Below are 15,831 nucleotides of genomic sequence, written 5' to 3'. Positions count from 1 at the left end.
TCATATCTGACAGAGATGCGAAACCGAATATCATTATTGTCCCTGATTGGTTTGGGTATCCCCACATCAAATCATTTTTTTAGTAAAAAAAAAAAAAAAAATGATTTTTCAACCCCGAGGGGAATGTTGTAATGTATTATCCAACAATATGCTCACTTTAACATTTCTTTGATCGAATAATTTGGTTGCTCCCTTAAACTTCAATAGCAGATTTATACCATGGCAAATCTCAATGGGCAACAAAATAATTTTCTACATTCGAGATGGATTTGGATATGGGTTCGGGTGAGTACATATATCATCATTATCCATCACGTACCCTTGTTTTGAAATCGGAGAAAACTCAAGTTCATATTCAAATTCAATCAAAGCTGGAAAAGCCCGTCAAATTAGGATGGATTCGGACGGATAACCGCAAGTATGGATTTTGCTGTCATGTCCACCCTAAAAGCACTTATTAGAATTTTCCTTAATTTAATTAGCTCAAATAATCCTTTTATAACTTGTTTGTCTTTAAGGTTATAAAAAAACTATTCACACCCAATTATATAAGTGACAATTGTGTTGTGTATAGCTATAGATTCTTTTTATCGTGACAATCTTTTTCCTATTATCAGATTTATTTTATGGTTCTATCATCAAATCTTGTTGATTTTGCAGTTTGTTGACATTGAGTTCTCGAAAAGAAAATTGAATTAAAAACTGGTTGAACAATAGGAAGAGGAAAAGAAAGCATTGCATTCCAAGAGGCATAATCATGCCTTATGTATGGTCACACATTAAAACGAAAGGGAGAGTGCAATTAGAGGAGGCCGCAAATTAAGCACAAATTAAATGAATATAATTGAGATTTTTTCGATTTAGCACCAAACAATCCTTGTACCTTTGCAACGCCAAATTCAAATTGTGCAAGCAATTACCATATGAGGAAAATGGTCTTTTTGAGTGATCACATTTAAATTTCAATAATCAACAATTCAACACACACCTGTTACTAATTGTTTTTCGAGTAAATAGTCAATTTTTCCCCTGAAATTGTAGGTTTCGTCAATTACCCCCCTGAAATTAACAAAACTTCAATTACCCCCTGAAATTGCATAACGTTAATCAATTTACCCCCTCCGTCAAATCTTTTTGTTAAATGTTTACGGTTATGATCAAATACCCCCCTGAAATTTTGTACTTATGTGCAAAATGCCCCCTAAACTTGAAAATTTATATTTTTTTTATGCTTGACTCAAAAGATATTAAAGACAAACAAATTAACAATTATTGATCATATAAATATGTATGTTTATGCAGTTATTGGTCATATAAATCTTTATGGAAGGTATGTTACTCTCATGTGTTTTAAATATATACATATATAGAAGACTTTTTTTACACAAGTTGGTAATTATGTTAAAGTATGCAGTCATAAAGTACACAAGTCTTTGATAATTGTGTGTCCATAGGTTAATATCTGCAGAAGGAAGAAGAAACAAGACTTGTTGATAAATATGAAATATGAATGAAAAGGCTGCACATGACAAAACCATGATTTCTTTGACATATATTCATTCATTTTCTTGTGAATAGAATTTTTATGACAATAAGTACAATATACTACTTGAAGAACTAAATGTATGATTTTTTGTAAGAAAAAAATCTAAATTTTTAAGTTTAGGAGGCATTTTGCACATAAGTGCAAAATTTCAGGGGGGTATTTGATCATAACCGTAAACAGTTAACAGAAAAATTTGACGGAGGGGTAAATTGATTAACGTTATGCAATTTCGGGGGGGGGGTAATTGAAGTTTTGTTAATTTCAGGGATGTAATTGACGAAACTTATAATTTCAGGGGGGAAATTGACTATTTACTCGTTGTTTTTCTAATCATAATCACAATCAATTTTTTAGTAATCCCTTTGCCCTATAACATTTGTCGCAGTCTAGTATATCCTTTACTTTTCTGCAAACTCAACACTAGAGTTTACATGAAAAGAAGCAAGAATGGTACAATTAGAAATGATATCATCAAACTTAAGTCGTTTTTATTAGAGAAAAATTATTCACCACCAATTTGGAATATAAGTCAAAATCAATAGAATCCAAACTTAGCTCATGAACCCAATTGAGAGCCAAAAGAAAACATAGAGCTTCACCAACATGCACCTCACACTTTAGTGCAAACCATTCCATTTTAGCCAAAATGAATGCATCATTCTCACTCTAAATGTAAATACCGATTTAATGGTAGAGTCCTTCATGGGGTGGGGTCACGACCCACCTGAAAAAATGAAAAATTTAACTGCTATAAGTTAATTTTGCGAGGCATTTTGGACTGAAGAGTCTTTTAGCAAATGCATATATGATAACTTGCTAAAAGACACCTTCAAAAAGGATGTCTTCTAGCAAAACCCACACACACACACACACACGCATATATATATATATATATATATATATATATATATATATATATATATATATATATATATATATATATATTGTTGTTCAAAACTCGCAAAATAAATCAGACAACACACATGTAAAACACGTTAAAACACCCTCCAACATCCTACAACATTTCAGATTTCATAATCCTGCTCCTCCATGATATATAAAGGATCTCAATGGTAGTTAATTTAACATATTTTAGATTTTCTTTTCCCCGCCCTTCAGGCTTTTCGCATACCCTACAATATTTCGGATTTTATAATTCAAACAGTGTAAAAACACGTTAAAAACAACTACAACATTTCGAATTTTATAATCTGATGAACCAGATAAAAAAGATAAACAAAGAACTATCTTTAAGTATACTATATCTGAATCAGACTTCACGCAGTTAATGCGTTAATGTAATAATCAATGCCGACCGTCCTATAAAAAAATAACAGTTGTGATTGAAATGGTGTGATGAAATTGGTCAAATTATAATAAATAAATAAGAATCGTTATATCAGATTTTAACGATCGAGATCACATACTACATGAAACAATTACATTAACCGAACCCAGTCCATACTATACCATGTGGGCTGGTTCTTGTCAATAACCCAATATCGTTTTGTGTTGAGCTAGAGAACTCTTGAATGGAATCGAATTTGTTGTATAAAGCTCAAAAACTATTTTACTTTTAAACTTTTTCCACATGCAGGCATCACTTGTTTCTCTTCGATGTTTGTAGTAGAATTTTCTTCGCGGCAACAAACATAGTACTATACATTTACTCTCACCGACGTTCACTGAAATAACTAAAAATATAAACTATAGTTTTTACATACTAGTGTACTATATGCTATGCTTAGATGAAAAATAAATATTTCCAGCCCTCGATTCTTGAATTCACACCCACCATATGGTAGGTAACTACCGCAATCACCGCCTGCAAGAGGTGTGACTCAATCCTTCACCATTTCACATAAACTTTGATTAATATATTCACACACATAACCAAAAATTTAGTGCATAAAGTCCAAAATATAAAAACAACAAGAATCAAACCATGGAGTTTGAAATAACTTAATACTCTTGCATTGATATTTGAACAATATATATTACATTCTCATAAACCCCTAGTAGTTATTAGGCAACAAAATTATAAAAATAAATAATAAAACTAAAACAAAACAAAACTTAACTCATCTCTCTTCCTTATCTAAATAAACAAAATTTGCAGAAAATATAAAAGGTTAATATATATATTTAACAAACTATATAATTTTTTTTTTTTTTTTGAGATTTTTCTTGTCACCGGAACACCAAAATCTGTTGAGAAAAAATCAACAGGTCAACGACGACTTATGAAGATTCATGAGAGTAACAATTTTGCACTGTTTCAAAGCATAACAAGAGGCTCTAAATCTAACAAAATGTCTTCAAGAAAATCATCCTCTTGTTGTTGTTGGCATAAAGATGATGATGATGAAGGTAAGTGCGTTTTATCAAATTCCACGTGATCACTTAAACGACACTCATCAACCAAAACCGTTGTCGTTTCATCAAAAAATAACATAGGATCTTCATCAAACATAAGTGAATAATCACATGTTGTAGGAAAATTGAACACTTCATCCATGTCTTGTCGGAAAATATCATTAGTTTCGTCGAAAAACCTCGTTTCACCTTCACACTCACCAAACGGTTCTACTTCAACCGGTTCATCTTCATTTTCATTAACCGGTTCAACTATTTTCACCGGTTCACCAATTTCCTCATTTCTGAACCGGAGTACTGAAGTAGGAGAAGATAGATTAATAAACTCATCGCCGGAATCTTCACCGGAACCTGAAACCTCCGTTTTAACGGCGGAAACCTTCATTTTTTCTTTAACAACTTCAGCTTTTACTACATTCTTCGGCAACGGTGGTGCAAAGTTTAAAACAGCGTCTTTACCACGAAACTTTATCGCTGCAGCGTCATAAACCATAGCAGCTTCTTCAGCAGTGCTGAAAGTTCCTAACCATAACCGGACTTTAGACCCCGGATCTCTAATCTCAGCAGCCCATTTTCCCCAAGGTCTCATCCGAACACCGCGATACTTTCTTTCATATCCAGTGATAGCTGAAACCTTCGCAGGTCTGTGCGAAGGTTTCATTCTTCTAAAAGACTTTCTCTTATTACCAGACACTGTCGTTGAGGCGACGGTTTCTATTTCCATTTGGTTGACATATCGCTTTATTCTTCTGCGAGGAATGATAAAATTTGATTCTTCATCGCTTGATGAATCAGTAGCATCCGGATCAGTATATGTTACTCGAATCACGCTTGGTATTTGAATAGATTTTTTGTTGTTGTTGTTGGTGTGTTTTTTTGGTTTTGTGTACTTCATCTTAGTAACACTTTCATGGACAGTGGTTTTACATAGGATACTATATTCCATGATTTATGTTTGTGTTTTTTGTGTGTGAAATGGTTTGTGTTTTTTGGAAAATATAAGAGAGAAACTTGAGTGGGAAGATTGAAGAGTGTGTCTTTTGGAATGAGAAAAAAATCTCATTAAAAGGGGTGAAAATGAAAAGGGAAGGTAGTAAATAGCAATAAATAGTATTAAAATGTGAAGAAATGGAATTGGTAGAAAGAGATAGGAGAATAAAGTGTGAAGAAAAGTGCTTTTAACATCGTGGGGTGATGTTTGGTGGTTATGGTTATGGTAAGAGCTACCAAAAGCTGAAAATCACAACAACACTAGAGAAGGATTAAAGAGAAGCTTAAACTTATATAAAAAAGTTGTAAATTATTTTGAGACGGTGATGATTCTATTATACTCTATAGAAACTTTCGATGAAACTTCTTTTTTGTGATATTTTTCATAAAAGGAACAAAATCTTGAGATTCAAAGAGAAGAGATTTTAAGCTAAAAATAAAGGTGTAGATTCTATGGTAGTGAGTGAGTAGAATGAAACAAGTGTTTATAAGTTGCTGAGAAAACCGAAACACCGAAATCGCTTTTTTATAGGATCAATCAAGCCGAAATTTGATTAATTAATTAAATTAATTAATTAGAATTTCCATCAAATATTTTCTTGCTTTTCAAGTCAAAAAAATCTTGTTATCAAAAAAAGTCAAAAAATCAATTACACCTATTTTATATCCCTTTAATGAGAATTATTTTGAAAATAACTTATAACCGAAAATATGCGAAGCGCCGCATAAATACGATTTTGACAAGTTGGACTTTGTTAATTAAAAATTAAGAGAATCTAACGGTCGTGAATGAACGTGTGTGTTAAAATCTCGAATACCAAGATGAGAGTCACGTGAGAAAGATACTCTGGTTAATTTAGAATTAATCTGTGATATTTGCTTTGACTAATCAAAAGTATCTTTTGGTTAATTGAAGATTTTTTTGCCCTTAATATTGTGCAACTTGGCCTTCAAGCTTACTTGACCATGAGGTTAATTTAGTAATGTTGGTGATTTTAAAAGTCCAAAAATGGAAACTTTTCATTTGTGCTGGCAAGTTGTTTGCGGAATATTTCCTCCATTTTTAATTATAAGTAAATTTTATTTTTTAGATATATTTAATTAACGATGTACTCCCTTCGGTCACTATTATAAGTAAAAATCAATTTCTTAGATTCATTTGATAAATGATGTATTTAGTCTATATAATTGACTAAATACATTATTTATTAAATGAACCTAAAAAGTTAATTTTTACTTATAATAGTGACCGGAGGGAGTATATAATTCATACTATAAAATACATACATCATTAATTGAATGAACTTAAAAAGTCAAATTTGTTTATAATTACTAACGGAGCGAGTATAAAATTGGTCAATAATACTCCTTTAGTTAAGAAATAATTGATTTTAATTAACTGTTTCATAGTACTCCATCCGTCCCTTAATGTAGGCACCCATTGACTTTTTTACGTTTCTTAAGAAAAGTTGTCAGTGTAATTAATTTGTCTGATTTGTGTGTTAATATTACGAAATTGTCCTTTATTTGTATGTGTATTAAATTTGACTATTCATATTTCAAAATAAGATAATAATATTAATTAGGGGTATGTTTAGGGAAAAAAATACATTAGTAATTTGTAAAGGGGTTTACATTTAGAGAAAAAAACTAAAATCAAATTGGTGTTTAGATATAAAGACGGATGGAGTATATGTTAATGTATAGTTTTGACATTTTTTTTGACAAAGTATAGTTTTGACTTATAAAGTCTTTAAAAATAATGACTATATAGTAAAATATGTTATGTGAATAATGCACACAATCAAGAAAACATCAATTATTTTAAGAAAGAGATATATCATTTTGAGTGAACAATTATTTCAGTCTATAAATGTGTGATCGGTGTTTTTAATTTTTAGAAGAAAAACGTGTGAGGCGTTATCAATGTAGTTTTTCTTTTTTTGACAAAACCAATGTAGTTTTTCAACACCAACATTGAGTATGTTTTTGGTTAGTCATCTTGAACACCAAATTTATCATTTTGATATTTTAAAAATATTCATCGAGATAAATTTAAAAGCATCATGTTACGATTTATCATTATATAATAGTAAAAAAAAAATATAGTCAAATATGTTACGTGAAAAATACACACGACCAAACAATGTCAATTATTTTGAGAAAAAGAGATACAAATTACAATTTTTAGTGAACAATTATTTTAGTACATAAATGTGTTATGTGTGTTTTTTTAGAAGAAAAACGTGTGATCTGTTGTCAGGGTAGTTTTTCAACACCAACGTTTAGTATGTCTTTTTTTTAGGGAAAACGATGAGTATGTCTTTAGTTAGTCATCTCGAACACCATATTTATCTTTTGTTAATCATCTTAGTTCCTAAATATATTTTTCGTTGACCAATTTAATTTATAAAATTATAAACAAAAAGCTTTTAAAAATGTATTTATAACTTTGATAAGTTCAAATATTATAATGACAATGTCTACCCCATTCAAAGACCAAAATCATCAATTACTTTTTACAATATTTTTAGAGTAAAAGGAGAATGGATATTTCACTTAATTAAGTTAAAGATTAAATGAATTAAAAAGTTGAATATCCATAATTGAAATTATGAAGAAAAATAATAAATATGACAACGATTAAATAACTTACTGAGCAGAATTCATTTTTAAGATTGATAAACACGATTGTTGGAGTTCTACCCTAATTTCGATCTCTGCATATAACAATGTATCTAAACTATGCTCATATGAACACTAATATATTAACATTTATTATTAAGAAAAAAGGTTTATAATTTTAGTTTTAATAATTTAGAAAAAGGGATTTTATATTTAACTTTTTACAGCTAGCTAGAGATAGAAAGTAACGTGGCGGGCAACCTAGAATTCGCCGCCATTTACAAATGGGTTCTTCTCTCTCACTCTCTCTGGGTTTCTTTCTTTCTGCTTCACTTGTTGTTCCTATAATCGAGGTAGAATCTACGCGCGACATATACTCGTGTGAAGCACAGCTTTTCTTTGCTTATCACTATTTTAATCCAAAAAATTTAAATATGTCTCACTATCACTTATCCCATGCTACATTACTTTTCTTTTTTGCATGCTAGATTGCTTTTTATTTATATTCTTGCAAAAGGCAAGTCATATAACACGAATAAGTCCAACTTGATTTTGTAAGAATTTATTTAGCTTAAAATTTGAATTAAATTTTATATAAATATAATTTTTAGTTCAACTTTTGATTTAATTTTTGATTTATTTACTATCGCTGATAACGTTCGGAGTAGTTGCAGTGCGATAAAATACAATTGTTTCTCACCGGTAGGGATGATATACTTACAAACGTATTCCAATACTCAAGTCAATAATAGCATCTTAAGGAGTTTGAGTTTCTTTTCTTCTTTTTATCATAATAAGAGCGTGTACATATTTTAGAGTAGGCAGATCATTTTATTGGCGATTAAAGCTATCAAGTAAGTGTGATCAAAGGGTTGTGACCCACCTACTTGACGGTTGTTTCTTCCCGCTTTTATGCCTTGTTGTCGTGTTGTTGATTATCATGGTTGTAAATACTCGAGTGTCTAAGTAAGTTTTACGAATTCAATTACTATATTATATTAGTGAGAACTTTCAGAACATTGTAAAACATGTAGATGTAGGTGCTAAGGAAAGTCATGAAGTTGTTCCTTCAGGTTGAAAACTCAGTTCAACAAGGTTATGAAAAAGGAAAAAAAGAATAAACAAGATTATGATGAAGTTTTAAAAGTGCAAGAATCTGAAATCAAGGTGATTTTCTAAATAATTATTGTTTAAAATTGACGTTTTGAATCCCCTTTTTACACTAGTATTGTATATTTCATCTATAATAGTTGTTGAACAGATTTTTCACAAAATTCATTACATAAAAACTCCTTTAATGTTGTAGTTGTCATACACAAAATGAAAACAATCCTATGAAATAAATATATCATTGATTATATAGTGTATTTCTTCAGTTTCTACCAATATTTTCAAAAACAGCTATGCTATTTCCATCGACACTTTTTTTTTTCAAGAAATCATTCCGATACAAAAATTGGCCAATCAAAATTCAGGTTTTAGCGAAATACATGGGTGGTGGGCTAAAAACATGGAGGTCATTTATCAACGGTGATGATACATGTACACCTATAGGTGGCATACACACTTAAACCTCCACATAAACATGTGACACGTGTCCTAGATCCACAAACACTGTCTCTCTTCTCTTTCATCCATCTCTCTCCTCTAGAATATGTGGGGGTGTATGAGTGGTATGGAAATATGAGTGGTCTACCAATCATTTTCCTTTATCAATCAGGCAATGAAAACAATCCATATGTATCAGGATGATTTCGCAAGCCCACCATTAGTTGTAAATAGCATTTTTCTTTAAAAATTTACCACATAAACAAAGACAACACATAATTTTTAGTGAGTGCGAAAATAAAATGATTCAAATATTATTAATAAAAAATTTAGTGGGAGCAGATGCCCCAGTGAATTCCATTTGCATCGATCATTAATAAGCACGGTCGTCCCTATGAAACTGGAGGTTCAGCTCTCACATAAAAATAGGTTCCTAATAAAAAAAACGCACAATTTTTTTTTAAAGATTAATCTTCTATTTAAATTTAAAATAACACTCGTATAATGATTATTAGCCATCGAAATCAAAATTAGCAATTATTTTTGATTGTTCAAAAAAAAAATTAGCAATTATTTTTACTAAAGACGTGTTTTATAACTTTTTTTTGACAATCAGAGACCTGTTTTTTAACTTAAAAATAAAAGCATGGAACATGATTTTTTTACTTAGAAATTGAAACATGAAACATGTTTATTTTTCCTTTTTGAGTGGGGATGGGGATATTGAGCAATAATTTTTTTCTTGAGGCCCGTCACTTTAGGAGGCCCTGCTCGGTTGAACTCTTTACACTCCCTAAAAACGGCCCTGTATTAAGGTGCTATGTTCAAACATTTTTGTTTTTTTAATATATCAAAAAGAAAGTAAATTAACAGACAGTTAATTATTTCTAAATTATCACATATATAGCATTGAATTTAATAAATCATAAAGCCTATAATATAGTAAACTTTAACAGACAAGAAAGATTCATAAACAATGGAAATCATAGCTTGTTATTTTCCTTGGTCCTATATAGGTACAAAGGTTGTTAAATTCCAAAACAAAGTTTCAAAGTTAGGCATATTGTTTCATAATTGGAACCAAAACCAGTGGATGGTTATGTCCAAAGTACTCTTTGTCTTTTCATTTTATGATAATTAGGTGATGGTTATAGCTTTGGTTCAGACAATATAATTAGTGAAATTCAAGTAATGTATATGACTGCATTGGCTTTACAATACATCCTAGTAATTGTTTTTATTTGTATTTGTATGAATGAATGTTCCAACAACAAAGGAACTATCTTAACAAAGTTAACACAAGAATTCAAATAAGTGATTAAATACAACTTATAATTTGTTTGAAGCAAATTTGTTTGATAGAAACATACAAAATCAACTTTAGCCAAAGATATTATGCTGTTCAACAAAGTACATAGCAAAAATTGCTCACTAGTGAAATTTTAACGTTTATTTTGTCAAATTTGTTAAATAAATGATATAATAATTAGGAATCTACTCTTATGGGCCTTGTCCGGCCCTGAGAAAAGACCTAACATGAAAATTAAAACAGTGTATAAAACAAAGAAGCCGACCCGTTTGGTTTTATATAGAAAAATAATACAGAAAAAATGTGAGAAAAAAAAGACTCATAAATAATGCTTATTGTTTAATAAATAAATAATGCTTTTGAGTTGGCTCTCATAATTCCAGCTAGGACATACATTATTATGTGTCTCCTAATGATTGGTGGTTAAGCTTAATTATGCTAAATGGGAGGCTGTTTTGGCCGTTTTTCTAATTAAAAGGCTGTTTTGGTTTATGCAGCATCCATTAGTGGCAAGAGTTATATATATATATACACAAATTATCTTGAAGGTGTGTTATTCAGTTGCATGTTGCATATAATTTAATATTAAGGTGAAAAATAGTTTTAGTTTATTAAATTAAATTTATGTGGTTCTTCTAATTCACAACAAAATGACAAACTTTTGTAGATCAATAAGTTGACCATTGTTTATTTGAAAAGTAATGTCTAATCGTAGAATCTATCAAAAAAAAATGTCTAATAGTAGTTTTTCTGATTCACAGGAATGATCAAATATTTGTTAACCAATGACCTAGTTTTTTTTTTGAAGGAGTTAATCAATGACCTAGTTACTGTTCATCTAATCGCAAGTAATATTTTGTAGTTTATTTGATTCAGGGTAAAGATCGAATCTTATTATCAATGACTTGACAACCACTATTCATATGATCATCAGATATGTCTAACTATAGTTCATCTTACTCACAAGAATGGTCAAAGCTTTCTTGAGCAATGATCTTACCATCATTCTTATGGTCGCAAATCATGTGCAACTATAGTTCATCTGATTCAAAAGAATGGTCAAACTTTTTATAGTTGATTATGTGATAAGTTCGATTCTTCTTAATGCACTGTTGCAGATCTTGTCTAAAATATTGGTGGGAGTGACAAATACTAATAACTACCATATTATTATTTTTTAGACGAAACTAACGTATTATAATTGAAATTCATAACAAAGTTTATATGCATTATTGGTTGCTAATATTTATTTATTATTCTCTATGTTCTCCAGGCTTTTTTTTCTTTCTGGTTTCTCCCAATTCTTTTGTAGATTTTCTCTCATCTCATGTAGGAGATCGCTCTCCTTTGTAGGAGTTATTTCCCCAACCTTTTAAATGTGTGACCAAGCTGCCATTTATATTGAACTTTTGATTATTAATGGCATTCGTTAGTGTTTCTATCATAAAAAAATCTAAAAATTATATAACCCATACTAGCATAACTTTAAATTTAATTTTGTTTGTTATAAATACATTTTCCGAAAATTTATTATTAGCTTTTCTTACGTATGACATTCTTCTAGTAACTATGGAGATCCACATAAACATATGGACAAGGACAACTATGAAAAGCTAGTAGAAAACTGAGAGTGGAAGAGAGGTCCCTTAAGCAGGTGTGCAATAATCATCCATGTATCAGTGTGCTATAGCTAGCCTTAAATAATGTGTCTCCTAATTATCAATATTTTGAGGATATAGCTTATACTCAATGTATTTTTTTTCTTCTCATTAATTCCCACATATATTCTTACCTAACGTATATACATTAGATTAAGCATATAGTCATGAATGCATGTAGTAGCTAGGTATGGCCAAAGTATGCATGCACACCTCACGCCTGCAAGTGTTTCACTGAATCAAAAATATTATTATTGACCTAATTATGGGATGCTGGTCCATCACATGCTCATGTGTTCCCAAAATTTTAATTTTCTGGTTCTTCGAATGACACGAATATATATTATCACTGTACCCTATTGTATTTGTGGGTACGTGTGTGTCACAAGATTCATGTGCATAATATGTGGAGATAGTTATGAGTTAAGACTCCTTATTCTTACATGTCTTAGATCCTCATAAATAGACTTTATAGTCTCAACTATCTATTTTTTGCTGTTATTTTTAGTTGTTACAAATAAGCATGAATCAAATTACATTGAGGTAGGTGTGTTTGGAAAATACAAAACCACAAAAGTGACGTGTCTTAATCCTGAAGCTACTGCTTGTAGAGTTTAGTGGACGTGCAGTAGGAGAATGATAAATGTCAAATCAAACATTCATGTCAAAAAAATGTTTGATTTGACAGTTGTCATTTTTGTCACAAGAATCTTATGACATTACTATATCACTTAATAGTGTTTTACTCCATCTATCAAAAAATGTTTTACTCGACATATTGGTGTAGCATACTACATGATGTTGTTTAAGCAAACAATGTATAAATTCTTATGGCATTAAGTAAATTGTACAAATAAATAATTTTGAAAGTTGAATTTAAAGCTTTTAGGAGTTTTCTTGCAATTTTTGAATGTTGATCATTCAACATCATCAGGCCGTATGTGAGTCATTTAAAATATGTTAAATCGTCTTTTTTTTCGTTTAGAAATATGTTGAAGGAGCCAAAATTGATGAATTTTAATATAAGGAGACCGACTATATGAGCAGATGAATATATTTTCTATTTTTATTCTTTTTTTATATTTGTAAGTTTTTGTTAGTAGTAATGAAATACTTATTTTAATCATATCTAATTTTTGTTAACATTTATGTTTTCCCTAACATGATTTCTTTATGTTTTCTATTTTTTTCTCTATATTTCCATCATCAGCCAAGCAAAGTATAAAGGTGATATTTGTAGAGGCCAGCGTAGGAATGATGATGAGATTGGAACCCTAGAAGTGGTTGACCCTGCATCAGATGCGTCTGGGTAACAGTACGAGGTTCGGGACAACAAGCAACATTAGGCACCGTCACCACCACACCACCCATCACCACACCACCATCGCCCACCGCCACTTATGAGATTTGGTGGGTGGGGGGGGAGGGCTCTCTAATTTCTCTATACTACCTAATTTCTCACATCATATTGCTGCCAAGATTGAATGGGAGAAATAAGTATAATAATGTTGGTCAAATTCAAGTGTTTTTTCTAATTTATATTTATTTAATTTTTTTTTTTTTTGTATCTTAGGGATGCTAACGTGTACTCCGATATATCTCCCATGGCAAGAAGATAAGTGAGTTGCAACAACTAGCAATACATATCGATTGATTTTGGACTCATGTGCATGCTTCTGGTCTTTCCCCACTTCTTGCGACACTGATAAGTGCTCAAAATGATCTAATTCATGTGTTAGTTTAGACATATTTGATGAGTTGTTTTACAAATTATTGATGGAAAAGCTTCAATTATGTGCCTAAATGCCATTTATGTTTTGCATGCCTTACTTTACGCTTTTTGTGCAGGAAAATACAAGCAAGGACCAAAAATATTAGTTTTGACCAGAGACAACACGCCATAAGCGAGTTTCAAGCCAAAAGCCTAGAAGCCAGAATTCAAGCAACTCGCCATAAGCGAGTATTTGGCCATTGGCGAGTTTTCTCCGGAGGCTACACGCCATAAGCGTGTTCAAGAGATCCAACAGGATAAGGGGCACGTGGAGCATAACCATTGGGGTAGAAACTGATTTCGTGCATCTCACTTATGGCGAGTTATTTTGGTCATAAGCGAGTTGTCCAAACACAGCCCATATAAATAGTTTTTCCTTCTCTCTCTTGCTATACAATTACATTTTTATTCATATTTTCTGCATTCTAGAGAGAGGTTAGGGCATTTCTAGAGAGAGAAATACAAGGCAAGGTAGTTAGGAGTAGATTCAAGCCAAGATTTGTTGAGACATCATGGATCTTGTCATGGAATCTTCATCTTTTCTTCATCCTTTGCAAAGCTATCATAGACATATGTAGCTACATACATTCTTGTGGTTTTGAGGTATTCAAACAAGCTATTATGTAATCTTTTGATCATTTAATATATGGTTCTAGCAATTTATTCAATATTGTTGTTATTCTTGCTTTTATTGTTTTATTGAGATTCAAAATGATATGGACACATACTTTTGAATCTAGAAATAGAATAACAATCTATCTTAAGTTATCACTCTAGACATGGATGTTAATATTTGATAATCACTTTTAATCTAGGACTTAATGCTTTTGGGTAAATTAATCGGTTGGTAAATCGTCGATTAAATTATCCAATCGACTTCGTGATCGTTTAAATGTTTGGGAAATCGATGTTTAAAGGATCCCTTAGAAATAACGATATCATTTGGACACGAATGATATTGTTGAGTGATTGTGATAATATAGTTTAAAAAGCTAGAATCCGTTAATTGATCGAGAGATTGAAGCTGTTACGCTTGGTTGATGTCTCTGACCGCAAGCGAAATAGCCCTATCTCTTCTCGTTTTACTTTTATGTCGATTAGGAAAATAGTTTTACACAAACAAACAATTTATACCCAAACACTTAACATGACAAATATTGCGAAAATGCTTATGAACTACGCAACTCCCTGTGGACACGATCCTATTATACTTACGTGTAAATAGTTTTATGAGAGGTAAAAATCCTTCATCAGACACCTTTCAAGAATGTTAATTTAAGCATATGTACAACTTTGATTGAGTGATTACATGAGGAGACCAGCAACTTCCACCTACCAATCGGGGATATGACTATCACTTTGGATTATGTGTCATGTTTTTTACACATCCTAATCCACAATGATCTCGATGAGGCCTCTTGAATCTTCATTCTTTATCTTCCTGAAAAACGTAAGATGACCTATCATCAGGGCCCACGGTGGCTGCCAAATGTACTTGCTGTGAATACAATCTAGAAAACTAGGTTTTGGTCCGTTTAAATCATGCCTTGAGAATGATCTCAATGTGAGTATTTATAGCTATTTTGTTCCTATGTTTTCCTCACTTGGGCCATAAGTAACTTAAACTTTAAGTCAAGAAGTGTATGTGCTAAATGCTTATAGATGCTTTGGCCGAATATTTAGCCCCAAGATATGGGAAAGGCGGTTTCAATGCTAAAGGGAAAGGGCACGCCCTAAAAAAAGGCCAATAAGCCTTAATCACGGTCCATGTTCTTTACATGAAAATACACAACCCTAACTCCAAGATACCTAAGAATTTACCAACAAATTAATATTTTTGGACGATAATTTAGTACTGATGAAAAACAAATATAAGATAATATTAAAAACAAGCCAACCAATCTATAAGTGCATGACGAAACCATTAGTACATTTGTGAACACATTTAACAAACTTTTATATTTGAAAGTAGCACTAATATTTTGCACAATACAAACTACATAAGAAA

General features: G+C 31.2%; 1 protein-coding gene across 1 annotated transcript; it reads right to left on the bottom strand.

The window, feature by feature from the left end:
- Window positions 1–3,506: 3,506 nt before the first annotated feature.
- Window positions 3,507–5,390, bottom strand: LOC25482372 (ethylene-responsive transcription factor CRF3). Its single transcript, XM_013610923.3, has one exon. It carries the CDS (start codon window positions 4,866–4,868, stop codon window positions 3,825–3,827), a length of 1,044 nt encoding a protein of 347 aa, XP_013466377.1. The 5' UTR covers window positions 4,869–5,390; the 3' UTR covers window positions 3,507–3,824.
- Window positions 5,391–15,831: the final 10,441 nt, after the last annotated feature.

Source organism: Medicago truncatula, chromosome 1 (genome assembly GCF_003473485.1).
Source record: "Medicago truncatula cultivar Jemalong A17 chromosome 1, MtrunA17r5.0-ANR, whole genome shotgun sequence".
In the NCBI taxonomy this organism is placed as follows: Eukaryota; Viridiplantae; Streptophyta; class Magnoliopsida; order Fabales; family Fabaceae; genus Medicago; species Medicago truncatula.
This window is presented reverse-complemented; position numbering and strand designations above follow the sequence as displayed.

Coding starts and splice junctions, on each gene's coding strand:
- LOC25482372 (XM_013610923.3), bottom strand. CDS start 4,868: ATGGAATATAGTATCCTATGTAAAACCACTGTCCATGAAAGTGTTACT.